The 15,648-nt window shown below is 35.6% G+C and overlaps 1 protein-coding gene across 6 annotated transcripts; it reads left to right on the top strand.

Annotated features, from left to right (window-relative positions):
- The first annotated feature begins 11,155 nt into the window (after positions 1-11,155).
- On the top strand, positions 11,156-15,192 carry LOC139893204 (uncharacterized). 6 transcript variants are annotated; one of them, XM_071876354.1, is made up of 7 exons: positions 13,403-13,540; positions 13,735-13,802; positions 13,918-13,992; positions 14,170-14,313; positions 14,404-14,511; positions 14,601-14,652; positions 14,818-15,192. In XM_071876354.1, exons 1-7 carry the CDS (start codon positions 13,528-13,530, stop codon positions 14,895-14,897), a joined length of 540 nt encoding a protein of 179 aa, XP_071732455.1. In that variant the 5' UTR covers positions 13,403-13,527; the 3' UTR covers positions 14,898-15,192. The 6 variants fall into 6 exon arrangements, 5 of the variants coding, with proteins under 5 accessions (XP_071732453.1, XP_071732451.1, XP_071732452.1 ...); XM_071876353.1 differs by having other exon boundaries at positions 13,900-13,992; XM_071876352.1 differs by lacking the exons at positions 14,404-14,511; positions 14,601-14,652; positions 14,818-15,192 and adding exons at positions 11,156-11,700; positions 12,054-12,261 and having other exon boundaries at positions 13,402-13,540; positions 14,170-14,299.
- Positions 15,193-15,648: the final 456 nt, after the last annotated feature.

The following is a 15,648-nucleotide window of genomic DNA, read 5'->3' as shown; positions in this document are numbered from 1 at the left end:
ACAACTTATACCGAAAAGATTTTAAAACATTTTTTTAAAGACAAACTCATTGTTGTTAGATCACTCAATATTGACACTGATCTATTTCATCCCTGCGAAGATCATGAAAATTTTAACAGATCGGAAGTTCTATATTTTAGTGCAATTGAGGTTCTTATGTATCTTATAGATTATACAAGATCTGACATTTCTTTTGCAGTTAATTTGTTGACAAGGTTCAGCTCAGCCCCTACCAAAAGACATTGGAATGGGATCAAACAAATAGTTTGATACCTTCGGGGAACTACTGATTTATAATTATTTTATTCTAACAACTCGAAACAAGATTTGTTTGGTTATACAGATGCAGATTATTTATCCGATCTACATAAAGCTAAATCTCAAACTGGATATGTATTCCTAAATGGAGGCACCGCAATATCATGACGTTCTCAAAACAAACACTTGTTGCAACATCATCAAATCATGCCGAAGTGATTGCATTACATGAAGCTACTCGGGAATGATTTTAGTTAAGATCAATGATACAAATCATTATTGATTCTTGTGGACTAGAACGCTATAAAAGCGTAACAACTATCTATGAAGATAATACAGCTTACATAATACAAATGAAAGAAGAGTATCAAAAATGACAGAACAAAACATAAATGCTGACGAGGCGCTAAAGCTATAAACGGTCTTAACGGTCATAAGTTTGATGGAAAAGAATGGTATATTGGTAAGGCTCAGAAAAAGACTGAAAGGGAATAGGAACTGAAACAACGGTTTGAACAAACCATGAAGGAGACTGTAGACAAATCACGAGGGCCAAACTTGTACATAAAAGATTTAGATGATACAGTTTCAGATGAAAACCTCAGATTTTTCTCATATACTCAAGATATCGTAAAAGACAACCAGATTAAAATGAGATACGTTCAATCAACAACTCTGCTGATCTTTATACCAAAGCACTGCCAACTGCTATTTTCAGAACACACGTTCATAATATTGGCATGAGACATGTTCAGAAGATGTAACAACTCAGGCGTTGCCTATTTGAGGGGGAGTCAACTCTATGCTGCACTCTTTTTCCCTTAGCTAAAGTTTTATCCCAATGGGTTTTCTTTAGCAAGGTTTTTAACGAGGCAGTAATAGTTATTCTCTAATAAAATTGTCATCCAAGGGGGAGTGTTATAAAATATCTAGATTGTGTTATAAAATATCTAGATTGGATGTTAATTTTATTATTATTATATTTCTTGCATAGTAATATTTTATACTATAAATAGTGTGATGACCCGAAAATTTTTGACTTATTTAAACCAATTCTCTATACGATTTATTATTTTAACACGTTAAACATAGTCTGTTAGATTGAGTCTCAAAATTTTAGAACTGTTACATATATACAATTACCTTTGACTACTCTCGACGATTCATGAACAATTATATGTATGTATATATATGTACAAGTAAAAACGACTTTTCTACAGTAAAAATTACTTTGCTACAGTAAAACACTATTTGCTACAGTGAAACCGTATTTTGCTACAGTGCTACAGTGAAAACGAGTTTGCTACAGTGATTTGCTACAGTAAAACACTATTTGCTACAGTAAAACACTATTTGCTACAGTAAACACTATTTGCTACGGTAAACACTATTTGCTACAGTAAACTATTTGATGTCGACGAACTAGCAAACAAAAACAGAAAAGGCGGCCATGCGATCGCATGGCAAAAACACTGAAAACTCATGCGATCGCATGAGCTACAGTAAATGGAAAAGTATTATAAATACACCAGTTTGCTCGACGATTTTTTTTCAACTCTTTCTTGTTCTTCTTCAATTTAAATTTAAATTTATAATTATAATTATAATTTTAATTTTAAGTTTAATAATAATAAAGTATATTCGAGTGTGTTTTAATTCGGGTTTCAAACCGCTTTAAGCTAAGGAAATATTGGGTATTGTCCGGGGTATTGTTCTTGAATCCAAGGCCAACCATACAGTCATCTACCATTATTACGTCTACGCAATTTGCCTACAATATTGAGTCTCAATATTGAACTGTGAGTTTATAGTCTCCCTTTTTAAATACTTTAAATATTTTTGGGCTGAGAATATATGCAATTTATTTTAAACGCGATAAGACACAAGTACATACTAAATTCTACACTGAGTTAAACCGAAAATCCCTTAGCTTTGGTAACTAGTAGTTGCCAGTACATAGGATATGGACTGGTGGGCGCGAATAATTGTATATGGATCCATAGGGCTTGACATCCCCGTCCGAGCTAGAGCGCTAGCCTTTTAACGGACGTATGTTATTTGAGTTTAAGACACGTTGGTTTGCGTGTATTAAAACGAATGGGGTAATTATCACTATAGCGTTAAGTTTAGTTACCAGGGTGCTCTGTTACGTAGAATCTATTGATAAACTTTTGATGAAATCTTGTGGTCTATCTTTATATATGTTTATGACTCGAGCAATTAAACCTATAACTCACCAACATTCGTGTTGACTTTTTAGCATGTTTTATTCTCAGGTCCTTAGAATGCTTCCGCTGTGATGTGCTTGTTGCCTGCATGGAGTCTCTCATGCTTTGTACAAAGTTTATTGCATTCAAAATAAAACTGCGTTGTGTAATAAATAACTGGACTGTGATGTCAACCTGTAAATTAAAGACTTATGTATTTCGGGGTTTTGCTTATACCTAAGCACTCGCCCACATGTTTATAACTTTCTATGTTTAGAAAGTCACTTATTTTAATGAATGCAATATTTTATCAAAACGTATCATATAGAGGTCAAAACCTCACTGTGGAATCAATGATTAACGTGCCGCGTCAATAGCGATTTTGACGGGTCGTTACAGTTGGTATCCGAGCTTGAGGTCATAGGGAACCAGAAATTACATTAGTGTGTTTAACTGGTAATTGTTAGGATGCATTAGTGAGTCTGGACTATGACCATATTTGTTTTTACTGATTTTTGCTTATCATTTGGTCAAAAACATTATATGTAATATATTTATATGCTAACGTAATTGTTGTTTCAATTATGTGATAGATGACTTCTTCTAATCCTATCATTTTGTACGACTCGGAATCGGACACTGAATCTATTCTATCCACAACTGAAAAGGGCGTTCCAATACCTATTAAAGAAGAAATTGTGTTAGCCGGGGAATCTCAACTCCCGGTAAACCCAGAGGAGGTTCCAGCTCCACCCAGCTTTAGTTTTCCGGAGCCACAGTATCGTTGGCATGGACCCATGATCCCTGGAGTAAACGAGGATCGTCCATTTCTAAACAAATATGGACATTGGTCCAGATATACCGCCGACGGGCGGGTTGTGCCGATTACGCCTGGCAGATTTCGGTTCATGACCACCGGTACATATTCTTGCAGTTCGTCATCATATTCTCCTACACATGACTCAGACAGTTCGTCATCAGACGAGATCAGTAAGGAGGAGGATTTCGCTAATGAAATAAAAGAGATCACTAAGGAGAAATTCCAACTTGCTATAGATAATAAAAACAACCACAATAATAAAATGTCCTTAATTATTAAAAAAGAACAGGACCATTCGATCCGTAACCACCCTTATTGTATTAAACCCACTGAGGCAACGGGTACCTCAAAACCCCAACTAAAAATAAAATACACTGCTAGAATGTCTGTCGGACCATGTGCACACAAACAATTGGCAGAGAGAACCAAATGGGAAGAAGTTTCTGATAGTTCTGAATGAACGACCTCGCAACCATAAATCTTCCATGCGCTATTTTATTGCTTATGTGTGCTACTCTATCTTGTTATGTAAAATAAGCATATGTAAAATATCAGTATTGTATGGTATTGTATTATTTTGGTTTATTAATAATAAATGCATGGAATGATTATTTGTATTATTACTACTTCTTATTATTATTATTACATAATAATGTAGTAACTCGCTATAATTTTCATAGTGGAATATTATTAGGATTTTAGTAGTTAATTACTTGTACTAGCTATTATGTATGAACTTAACGGGTAGGTAATACCCTAGAAATAATTATAAAATGCTAATAAGAAGAAAAGGCTTTTATAATAATCGGTTCATATTATTAATATGCTACGATTAACTATTGACAACTCATTTTACCTATAATATTCTATATGATTAAATTATATCTGTTGTGTTTATTGAAGAAACATGTCTCAAATGTCGGATGCTGAGTTTGAGCAACTAGTCGAGAAACGTGTGAATGAAAGAATTGCTGCAACTGAAGCAGCAAAAGCAGCAGCCGAAGCAGCAGCTAAAGCAGCAGCCGTAAACACAAATTCACGAAACGGATGCTCATACAAAACTTTTCAAGGATGCAAACCACAGACGTTTAGTGGAACCGAGGGACCAGTCGGTCTAACCCGATGGTTTGAAAAGATGGAGTCCGTTTTCAAAATCAGTAATTGTGCGAACGGAGACAAGTCAAAGTATGCTTCGTGTACGTTGCAAGACGGTGCACTTACTTGGTGGAACAATTATGCTAAAGCAGAAGGAATAGATACGGCATATGATATCTCTTGGGAAGAACTGAAAAAGATGCTAATCGAGGAGTACTGTCCTCGAAACGAGATCAAAAAAATGGAATCTGAGTTACGTAATCTGAAGGTTATCGGCGCGAATCTCAATAACTATGAAAAGCGTTTCATGGAACTAGCCTTGTTGTGTCCCGAATTGGTGCCAAACGAGAAACGAAAGATAGAAATGTATATTGACGGTTTATCGATCAATATCAAAGGAAATGTTACATCGTCCAAACCGAATACGATGCAGGAAGCCATGACAATGGCACACCAACTCATGGACCAGATCACAGAGAGTTCGATTAAGGCACCAATTACCGAAGTCAAGACAACTGAAGGAAAGAGGAAATGGGAAGACTATAAGGGCAAAAGTACTCACCTGAAGAAACAAGAAACTTTTAAAGGTAAACAAGATGGGGCAACTGCAAGTCCTAACTATAAGGGACCTCATCCGTTCTGCAAAAGGTGTTACACACATCATGCAGGCTATTGCCAAGTGGTCTGTGATAAGTGCAACAAGAAAGGACACGTGGCGAAAGATTGTTATGCCACCGTTTCTGAAGTAAAGACAAAATTGACCGATGTCAAGAAATGTTATGGATGCGGGAAGTCTGGTCACTTTATAAATCAATGCCCTGATAAGGAGAAGAACAAAGAACCCGCACGAGGGAGGGCATTTAATGTTAGTGCCAGTAAAGCACGTGAGGATCCTAATCTTGTCACGGGTACGTTTACCGTTAATAATCAACTAGCTTCTATTATGTTTGATACGGGTGCTGATAGAAGTTATATGTGTAAATACTTTAGTTTTAAACTAAAATGTGCATCATTACCTCTAGACGATAAATATACTATTGAATTAGCTAATGGTAAACTGATAAAAGCCGATAAAATTTGCCATGGTTGCGAAATGAATCTCGCTGGTGAAACCTTCAAAATCGATTTGATACCCGTAGAATTAGGAAGTTTTGACGTAATCGTTGGCATGGACTGGATGTCCAAAACAAGAGCGGAAGTTGTTTGCGCTGAGAAAGCAATCCGCATCCCTCGTAAGGATGAAACGTCATTAATGATTTATGGGGAGAAGAGCAACTCAAAGCTGAACTTTATCAGCTGTATGAGGGCCCAGAAACTTATAAGAAAAGGTTGTTATGCTATTCTGGCACACATAAAGAAGATCGATACTGAAGAAAGAAGCATTAATGACATGCCGGTTGTAAGAGAATATCCCGGAGTATTTCCAGAAGAATTACCGGGGCTACCTCCACATAGATGTGTAGAATTCCAGATTGATCTCATACCAGGAGCTGCACCTGTAGCCCGATCTCCATATAGACTTGCACCTTCAGAAATGCAAGAATTACAAGACCAGTTGCAAGAATTATCGGACCGTGGATTTATTCGTCCTAGTTTTTCACCTTGGGGTGCTCCTATTCTGTTCGTCAAGAAGAAGGATGGATCTATGAGAATGTGCATAGATTACAGAGAATTAAACAAATTAACGATCAAGAATCGGTACCCATTACCGAGGATTGATGATTTGTTTGATCAATTGCAAGGATCAAGTGTTTATTCTAAGATTGATCTACGCTCCGGATATCATCAACTGAGAGTGAAGGAAGAAGATGTTCCTAAAACCGCGTTCAGAACCCGTTACGGTCACTATGAGTTTCTAGTCATGCCTTTTGGATTAACTAATGCTCCAGCAGTATTCATGGATCTAATGAATCGCATCTGTAGACCGTATTTAGACAAATTTGTCATTGTTTTTATCGACGACATATTGATTTACTCGAAGAACAAGGAAGAACATGAGCAACACTTAAGACTGGTACTGGAGATACTCAAGAAAGAAGAATTGTACGCAAAATTTTCGAAGTGTGATTTCTGGTTACAAGAAGTACAATTTTTGGGCCATGTTGTCAGTAAACATGGAATTAAAGTTGACCCCGCCAAGATCGAAGCCATTAGTAAATGGGAAACCCCGAAGACTCCAACACAAATTCGCCAATTCTTAGGTCTTGCTGGTTATTACCGAAGATTCATTCAAGATTTCTCTAGAATCGCCAAACCCTTAACTGCATTGACTCAAAAGGGAAAGAAGTATGATTGGTCCACAGAACAGGAATCCTCATTCCAGTTATTAAAGAAGAAGTTAACGTCTGCACCCATTTTGTCATTACCGGAAGGAAATGATGATTTCGTGATCTATTGTGATGCTTCACGCCAAGGTTTAGGATGTGTATTAATGCAACGCACAAAAGTCATCGCATATGCCTCACGACAACTAAAAATTCATGAAAAGAACTATACGACGCATGATTTAGAACTTGGAGCAGTAGTTTTTGCACTCAAAATATGGAGACACTATCTATATGGCACCAAGTGTACAGTGTACACTGACCATAAGAGTCTTCAGCATATTTTTGATCAAAAACAACTCAATATGAGGCAACGTCGCTGGGTAGAGTTGTTAAACGATTACGATTGTGAAATCCGTTACCACCCCGGAAAGGCTAATGTTGTAGCTGATGCCTTAAGTCGAAAAGAAAGAGTAAAACCTCTTAGGGTTCGAGCTTTGAATATTACAATTCGTACTGATCTCACAAAGCAAATTCAAGCAGCACAGTTAGAAGCTTTAAAAGAAGAAAACGAAAAAGGCGAAATGAGCAAAGGGTTAGAAAAACAACTTGAAGTAAAAGCCGATGGAACCCTGTATTTTGCTGGTAGGATATGGGTACCAAAACATGGTAACCTAAGACAACTAGTACTGGATGAAGCACACAAAACGAGGTACTCAATTCACCCAGGAAACGGGAAAATGTACCACGATCTCAAGAAGTTTTATTGGTGGCCTAATATGAAGACAGAAATTGCTACTTATGTAAGCAAATGTTTGACGTGTGCAAAGGTCAAAGCTGAGCACCAAAAGCCGTCAGGATTACTGCAACAACCGGAAATTCCGCAGTGGAAATGGGAAAGAATAACCATGGATTTCATTACGAAATTGCCAAGGACTGCAAGTAGTCATGATACTATTTGGGTGATAGTTGATCGTCTAACTAAATCAGCTCACTTTCTAACAATAAAGGAGACAGACAGTATGGAGAAATTAGCACGCCTATATTTGAAGGAAGTAGTTTCCAGGCATGGTGTACCCATCTCTATCATATCTGATCGCGACACCCGATTCACATCACGTTTTTGGCAATCATTACAAAAAGCATTGGGAACTCGATTAGATATGAGCACCGCTTATCACCCACAGACAGATGGTCAAAGTGAAAGAACAATACAAACATTGGAAGACATGTTACGGGCATGCGTGATTGACTTTGGAACCAGTTGGGATCGACACTTACCGTTGGCAGAATTTTCATACAATAACAGCTATCATACGAGCATCAACGCAGCGCCATTTGAAGCACTTTACGGTAGAAAGTGCAGATCTCCTATCTGTTGGAGTGAAGTAGGAGAAAGACAACTTACTGGACCAGAAATTATTCATGAAACCACCGAAAAGATCATTCAAATACAACAGCGATTGAAAACGGCCATGAGTCGCCAAAAGAGTTATGCTGATGTAAGAAGAAAACCACTAGAATTTCAAGTGGGCGACAAAGTCATGTTGAAAGTGTCACCCTGGAAAGGCGTTGTACGATTCGGTAAACGAGAAAAGCTAAGTCCTAGGTACGTAGGACCCTTTGAAATCACCGAAAGAATTGGAGCAGTTGCTTATCGATTAAAGCTACCGCAAGAACTTAGTAGTGTTCACGACACATTTCACGTGTCAAATTTGAAGAAATGTTTAGCTGAAGAGGATATCGTAATTCCTCTTGACGAATTACGAATTAATGATAAACTCCATTTTGTCGAAGAATCTGTCGAAATCATGGACCGTGAGGTCAAACAATTAAAACAAAGCAAAATACCGATAGTTAGAGTTCGTTGGAACGCAAGACGAGGACCCGAGTTTACTTGGGAACGTGAAGATCAAATGAAGCAAAAGTATCCACATTTGTTCACTGATATCGCTCATGAAACAGGTACTACTCAAAATTTCGGGACGAAATTTTCTTTAACGGGGAGGTACTGTGATGACCCGAAAATTTTTGACTTATTTAAACCAATTCTCTATACGATTTATTATTTTAACACGTTAAACAAAGTCTGTTAGATTGAGTCTCAAAATTTTAGAACTGTTACATATATACAATTACCTTTGACTACTCTCGACGATTCATGAACAATTATATGTATGTATATATATGTACAAGTAAAAACGACTTTTCTACAGTAAAAATTACTTTGCTACAGTAAAACACTATTTGCTACAGTGATTTGCTACAGTAAAACACTATTTGCTACAGTAAGACACTATTTGCTACAGTGAACACTATTTGTTACGGTAAACACTATTTGCTACAGTAAACTATTTGATGTCGACGAACTAGCAAACAAAAACAGAAAAGGCGGCCATGCGATCGCATGGCAAAAACACTGAAAACTCATGCGATCGCATGAGCTACAGTAAATGGAAAAGTATTATAAATACACCAGTTTGCTCGACGATTTTTTTTCAACTCTTTCTTATTCTTCTTCAATTTAAATTTAAATTTATAATTATAATTATAATTTTAATTTTAAGTTTAATAATAATAAAGTATATTCGAGTGTGTTTTAATTCGGGTTTCAAACCGCTTTAAGCTAAGGAAATATTGGGTATTGTCCGGGGTATTGTTCTTGAATCCAAGGCCAACCATACAGTCATCTACCATCATTACATCTACGCAATTTGCCTACAATATTGAGTCTCAATATTGAACTGTGAGTTTATAGTCTCCCTTTTTAAATACTTTAAATATTTTTGGGCTGAGAATATATGCAATTTATTTTAAACGCGATAAGACACAAGTACATACTAAATTCTACACTGAGTTAAACCGAAAATCCCTTAGCTTTGGTAACTAGTAGCTGCCAGTACATAGGATATGGACTGGTGGGCGCGAATAATTGTATATGGATCCATAGGGCTTGACATCCCCGTCCGAGCTAGAGCGCTAGCCTTTTAACGGACGTATGTTATTTGAGTTTAAGACACGTTGGTTTGCGTGTATTAAAACGAATGGGGTAATTATCACTATAGCGTTAAGTTTAGTTACCAGGGTGCTCTGTTACGTAGAATCTATTGATAAACTTTTGATGAAATCTTGTGGTCTATCTTTATATATGTTTATGACTCGAGCAATTAAACCTATAACTCACCAACATTCGTGTTGACTTTTTAGCATGTTTTATTCTCAGGTCCTTAGAATGCTTCCGCTGTGATGTGCTTGTTGCCTGCATGGAGTCTCTCATGCTTTGTACAAAGTTTATTGCATTCAAAATAAAACTGCGTTGTGTAATAAATAACTGGACTGTGATGTCAACCTGTAAATTAAAGACTTATGTATTTCGGGGTTTTGCTTATACCTAAGCACTCGCCCACATGTTTATAACTTTCTATGTTTAGAAAGTCACTTATTTTAATGAATGCAATATTTTATCAAAACGTATCATATAGAGGTCAAAACCTCACTATGGAATCAATGATTAACGTGCCGCGTCAATAGCGATTTTGACGGGTCGTTACAATAGACGTGTATATGAGAAAATTTTATGTCATTTGAGTAAAATCATTTACCAAATGGACTTCTTATGTGGTGGTATCAAAAAGTTTTGTTAACTATAAGGTTATGAGTTCGAGTTTTATCGTGAAAAAAATGAGTGTATAAATTTCTCATTATTTTTTTTAGTAAAACTTTTTAGTTTAACCAAAAAAAAAAAAACTCCGTAACATTTTTATTAAATTGAATTTTGGATAATTCGAAAAACGAATTTTTGTGTCATCAAAGTGAAGCATAGGGATGACAATGGATACCCGATCCAGTGGATATCCATCCTATCCACCCGATTATTCGTGGATATGGACGATCTAAATGTATATGGATATGGATGTGGATGAAAAAATTTCATCCATGGATGAACCCGCTTTCACCCGAAATAACTAAATATATAAATTTATCACTCAAATTAGTATCATTTATGTAGTGATATTTCATTAATTATATTCATATTCATCTTTCTTTATATTTTCTCTAAAAATATAACTTTCTTCTTATTTTTTGCTTTGTTTAAATAATCAAATGTATTTATCGTACTTTGGTGGTTCAAATGTGATTCCATGTAACTAAAAGTAAGCAATTTACATGTCGATATCGTTACACGTTTAATAGGCCATCTATTGAATATTGTTATATAGATTAGTAAAATGTGACTTTCGGTCGCATAAACTATTAAAAATATTACTTTTGATCGTATATAGTGAACCACCGCTTATAATTGTTAAAAATAAAATAAATTAAACGGATATGGATAATTATCTATTAACCCGCTTCACCCGACGAATATGGATATGGATGGATGAAAAGTAAAAAAAATAAATGGATATGGATATGGATACGACCTCACCCGATCCATATTTTATCCGAAACACAAACACACAAACCTGCGAACTCATTTATAATTGAATCCTATAATATTATCATCTTTTCGATTCAATCATGAACAACAATGGGGCGCTCCTAAAATCAACTACTCTGTTTCAAATCCCTTTCTCACTCAATTCCCCTGTTCTGCTTCACTCCAATAATAAAACCCACCACCAACTTTCTTTTGTCTCAGTCCAATTTCCCACACACAAATTACTCTCATTTCATCTTAAATCACCATCCGGGTCCCCTCTTTTGGCCTCAAAAACCCCAATTATAGCAGAACCCACCACTCTTGCAACTGAAAATTTCGATCTTGATGATGAATTTGAGGATGAATTTGATGATGAATTCGAAGATGAAGAAGAAGAAGAAGAAGAAGAAGAAGATGATGATGAGATAATTGTTCCACTGAGGAACATGAGGGAGTGGACTCGAAACAAACCATTAGGGTTTGGTGAAGGGAAAGTTTATGATACAAGTGTGGAAGATAAATTACTTGAAGAGTTAGAACAGAGTAAGGTTGCTCAGATCGCTAATATTAATAATCTCAAGAAGAATCCTGAAGATGGAAACCCTAAGAAAGAAAACCTTCCAAAACAGAAAGGTTTTGTTTTAATTTAATTAATTTTCTTGAATTTCTGTAGTAAAATATAGCCTCTTCATTATAGGATGCAGTATTGACTTTGGTAGTCAAACATTTTTAGTTAAAAGTGCCAATTTTATATGATAATAGTAGTTTTAAAGGAATATGTGCTGGCTTCACTGTGTTTCACTAGACAAAAGTTTAAATGGTTCAATGTTACTGTGAATATTGTACATGATGTGTATCATTTCTTTGTTACAAAAGCAGTAACTTTGACTTTGAAAGTTTACAATTCAGGAAGTATCTTAAGGTGAGTGATAAATTGTGACAACATAGTGGAGAGTTAATTTATGTTGTTTGGTTTTATTGTTTAGTGCCTGAAGTGCCGCCAAATGGAATTCGGGTACGCTTGATTAACCTGCCAAAGAAGAAGAATATCCATAGAGACTTACAACTGGCTTTTAAACCGTTTTCTGGAATTGTCAACATAATTCCTGCAGTGTTAGGGAATGAAAAAACCAGGGAACCTGTTTGCAAAGGTTTCGCTTTTGTTGATTTCAAGTCTGAGAAGGAGGCAAACAGGTATCTCAAGTTACTGCTATCTGCTTATCATTACCATCAATTTATTAAGTTGATAACATGTTTGGTATTTACATAATTCTCTTACTATGTCATGACTCGAGGTTGAATGCAATTTTTTGTTTTTAGGCTTCTAAAATTTAGTCAAATGAATTAAGGGTACGTTTGATAAAATAGAATGATTAAGCGTTGAATGGTTCAAAATCTGAATGATTAAAAGGTTCTAAATGACAATAACTTGTTTGATTATCCTTCTGAATGAACTCTATGAGTTAAGTAAAATTAATACATTAATCATATAATTGAGTAAATAAAAGAATACAATTGTTTAATAAGTGTGTCAGGTATATTTTAAGGATGTTATTAAAGGAAAAGGAGGTGCCTAATGGTTAAGAGTGCATTTCAACTTTAAATGGTTCAACACAGACTGTGAAAGGTTCAACATCATATTCATTTAGATGTAACAAACAAACCCATTGAATGCTGAACGGTTGAACATTTAGTCAATCAAACACATCCTACGTTTAATAGGACAGACAGTAAGCAGATGCAATTGATCGATTTAGCTGCACTCTAACTTTAACCAGTTTGATAAATGAATTCATAAGATACTTTCCTCCATTTAACTCAATTGTTATGATCTTAACATGCAGTGTATCTGCTACATCAGAATAATCAGTTTTGTTGTGATTACTCAACTTTGATGATCCTTAGAACAACGTTGTAAAAACCGGGACTAATGGGTCGGGGACTAGGCACAAATTGATCAACTTTGACTTCGACTGTATTTGACCTATTTTGATGTAATAAATCCGACTTTGACAGACTATATTGGTTTTTTGACAACTTTGAACACATAATTGGCCAAGTCGGAGACTAGTCCCACTAGTAGGACTACTTCAAAATCTCAACTAGTCGGGGACTAGTTGGCCTAGTAGGGGGACTTTTACAACCAATTGCCCTTGAATAATCTGGGCAATTTACTGTAAACGAGCACTAGAAACTGATTACTCAGTGATTTGAAACACACAATGATGTTATAGTCAATCTCGTGATGCACTGCTAAACGATCACTTTTTATATATATATTTCTGAATATATGTGTGTGTGTGTTTTCGCTTAGGTATGTGACCCTCCTGTCAGTGTTTATAAAGGTTACAGTATGCCAAAGGGAACTGAGGCGTATTTGCAATCCCATGGGCTCAAAGATGCTTTGTACTCAATCAGAGCCGTAGATTTGACCGAAGAGCTATTTGGACGGCTGGTACCATGTCTTTTCCAGGTAACATATTCATCTTTCGTTTTCCATCTAATAAATGAACAACAAAACATAGTGAAATATGTCTCGAGATCAAGAGACAGCCATTGTTATCCCAGTCTAATGAACTAATAAAGTACCAATGTCCATTATACTTAATCGATACTGATTAGTTCTGTGGTCATTTTTAAACCGAAAGATTCGTCTTTTCTATGCAGCATCCACCACCTATCTCCATAGACGAACCACAAAGACCTTTCAGGAAGCTTTGGCATCACAAACTGGGGTGAGTTGGTATTTCAGATTTATTTAAGATAAAAAAAATGTATTTTTGAGTTTGATGCTAGTTATATTCGTAACCCATTTCGCTAACTAATTGACAGCGTTCTTGTATTCTTGAGTTTGATGGGGCTTGTAAAGGAAATCCAGGCCCATCTGGAGCAGGAGCCGTGATACGGAGTCCTGATGGAATTTTGGTATGTATCCCATGATTTCTCGACCCTAAACCCTAAATTAAAATAAATATAATATAATATAAAGAACAGACAATCAGGCATGCCCAGAAACATGCCTTATTGTTTGTTCTTTCTATTATATTTATTTTAATTTTGTTATTCTAACGGCTATAAAGTGATATACCTGGTTTTATGTAGTTATATAGAGTGCGTGAAGTTTTGGGGGTAGCAACTAATAATGTTGCCGAATATCGAGCTATGATATTAGGATTGAGATATGCTCTTAGCAAAGGGTTCACAAATATATGTGTTGCAGGAGAGTCTAAACTCGTTTGCAAGCAGGTGTCTCCCATATATTCATACACACAGACACCAATGTAGCCAAAATGTTTGGATGCTTATTTTAAAAAATAAAAAACTTGTTTTGTACAGATTCAAGGTTTATGGAGGGTGAGGAATGAGAACATAAGCAAGTGGTATGAAGAAGCAAAGAAATTAAAGGACGAGTTTCTGTTTTTCCAAGTTTATCATGTCTTACGGGTACAATACTTTGGTTGATTAATGGTTATTGTCTTAGTATTTTGCAGTTGTTTATCTCTTCAAGTTTACATTTTTAAATATTTTGATAGGACAAAAACGCTGCAGCAGATGCTCAGGCAAACTTAGCTGTTCTTCTTGAAGGTTATCACTCTTAAAACTACCTATTTGCTCATTGTTACACAAATAAACTGTCGATCTTTTACTGTTTTTGTTAAAAGACAATTTGAGTACATTACAGATAATCAAAACGTTTGTGTAAACCATGTACTATAGAAATTTTATTGATCTAATAGAATCTCTTTACAGTTGGTGAGGTACAAGAGGAGGAGATCAACATATATAAAAAGGAAAGTCAAAGTCAGCAGCCGATGACGATTTCTGCTTAACAGTTTCAACTAAGTGCAACAATCAACTATATGCACACCATTTTCTCAAAATTAAACTATTTTGTTTCTGAAATCGGTTTCATCCAAGGCGTGCAAGAACATAAGATCCACCATTAATATCTGTATTATCTGAGCTTTGCTAGTGGTTTCATTCAGAGCTACAGAAGAAGTATAAAGTGATCTTTTTTTTTTTTTTGTCTTCGTGTTTAGTTATTGGCTGTTAGATGATCTATTGTTAACAATGTGTATATTACATATCAAACACTATTTAGTTGGAATGAATATATGTTACTCTTGGGGCATTTTTTTACATAAAGAAAAGAACTTGCAAAAGCAACCTATGCTCTAGATACCATCATCTTTGTGACATATGGAGTACACACTGTCTCACAGTCGAGTTTGAAACCAATAAATTAAACATTTCACAATAGTATGTAATATCGATTTCTAAACTGATATGAATCATTAAAATCATGTTGGTTGTAGGTTCTTTTGAAAGCAGTCTTTTTAATTTCGAGAAAATGTCTTTCTTAACTTAATGGTAGAGAAACACGTCTTTCTCTCAGGTGTAGGCCGTGTAGGAATGATTGTTGTTTTTCAATGTTACACACACAAGAGATTAAGGGTGTGTTTGATCGCCTTTTAATTAAATGGCTTAACACGATAAACTATTCCGTGCGGTTTTTTGTAAAATCTGAATGACAAATGATGCAGAACCATTCATAAGATTTTTAGCAGTTAATATATGTTT

The sequence above is a fragment of the Rutidosis leptorrhynchoides genome, chromosome 2, assembly GCF_046630445.1.
Source record: "Rutidosis leptorrhynchoides isolate AG116_Rl617_1_P2 chromosome 2, CSIRO_AGI_Rlap_v1, whole genome shotgun sequence".
Classification (NCBI taxonomy): Eukaryota; Viridiplantae; Streptophyta; class Magnoliopsida; order Asterales; family Asteraceae; genus Rutidosis; species Rutidosis leptorrhynchoides.
This window is presented reverse-complemented; position numbering and strand designations above follow the sequence as displayed.

Bases quoted from the DNA above. Each gene is read 5' to 3' on its own strand.
- LOC139893204 (XM_071876350.1), top strand. From the start codon at position 11,166: ATGAACAACAATGGGGCGCTCCTAAAATCAACTACTCTGTTTCAAATC. The intron at 11,701-12,053 runs GTTTTGTTTTAA...TTTATTGTTTAG, and splicing joins AAACCTTCCAAAACAGAAAG to TGCCTGAAGTGCCGCCAAAT. The intron at 13,803-13,899 runs GTGAGTTGGTAT...ACTAATTGACAG, and splicing joins CTTTGGCATCACAAACTGGG to CGTTCTTGTATTCTTGAGTT.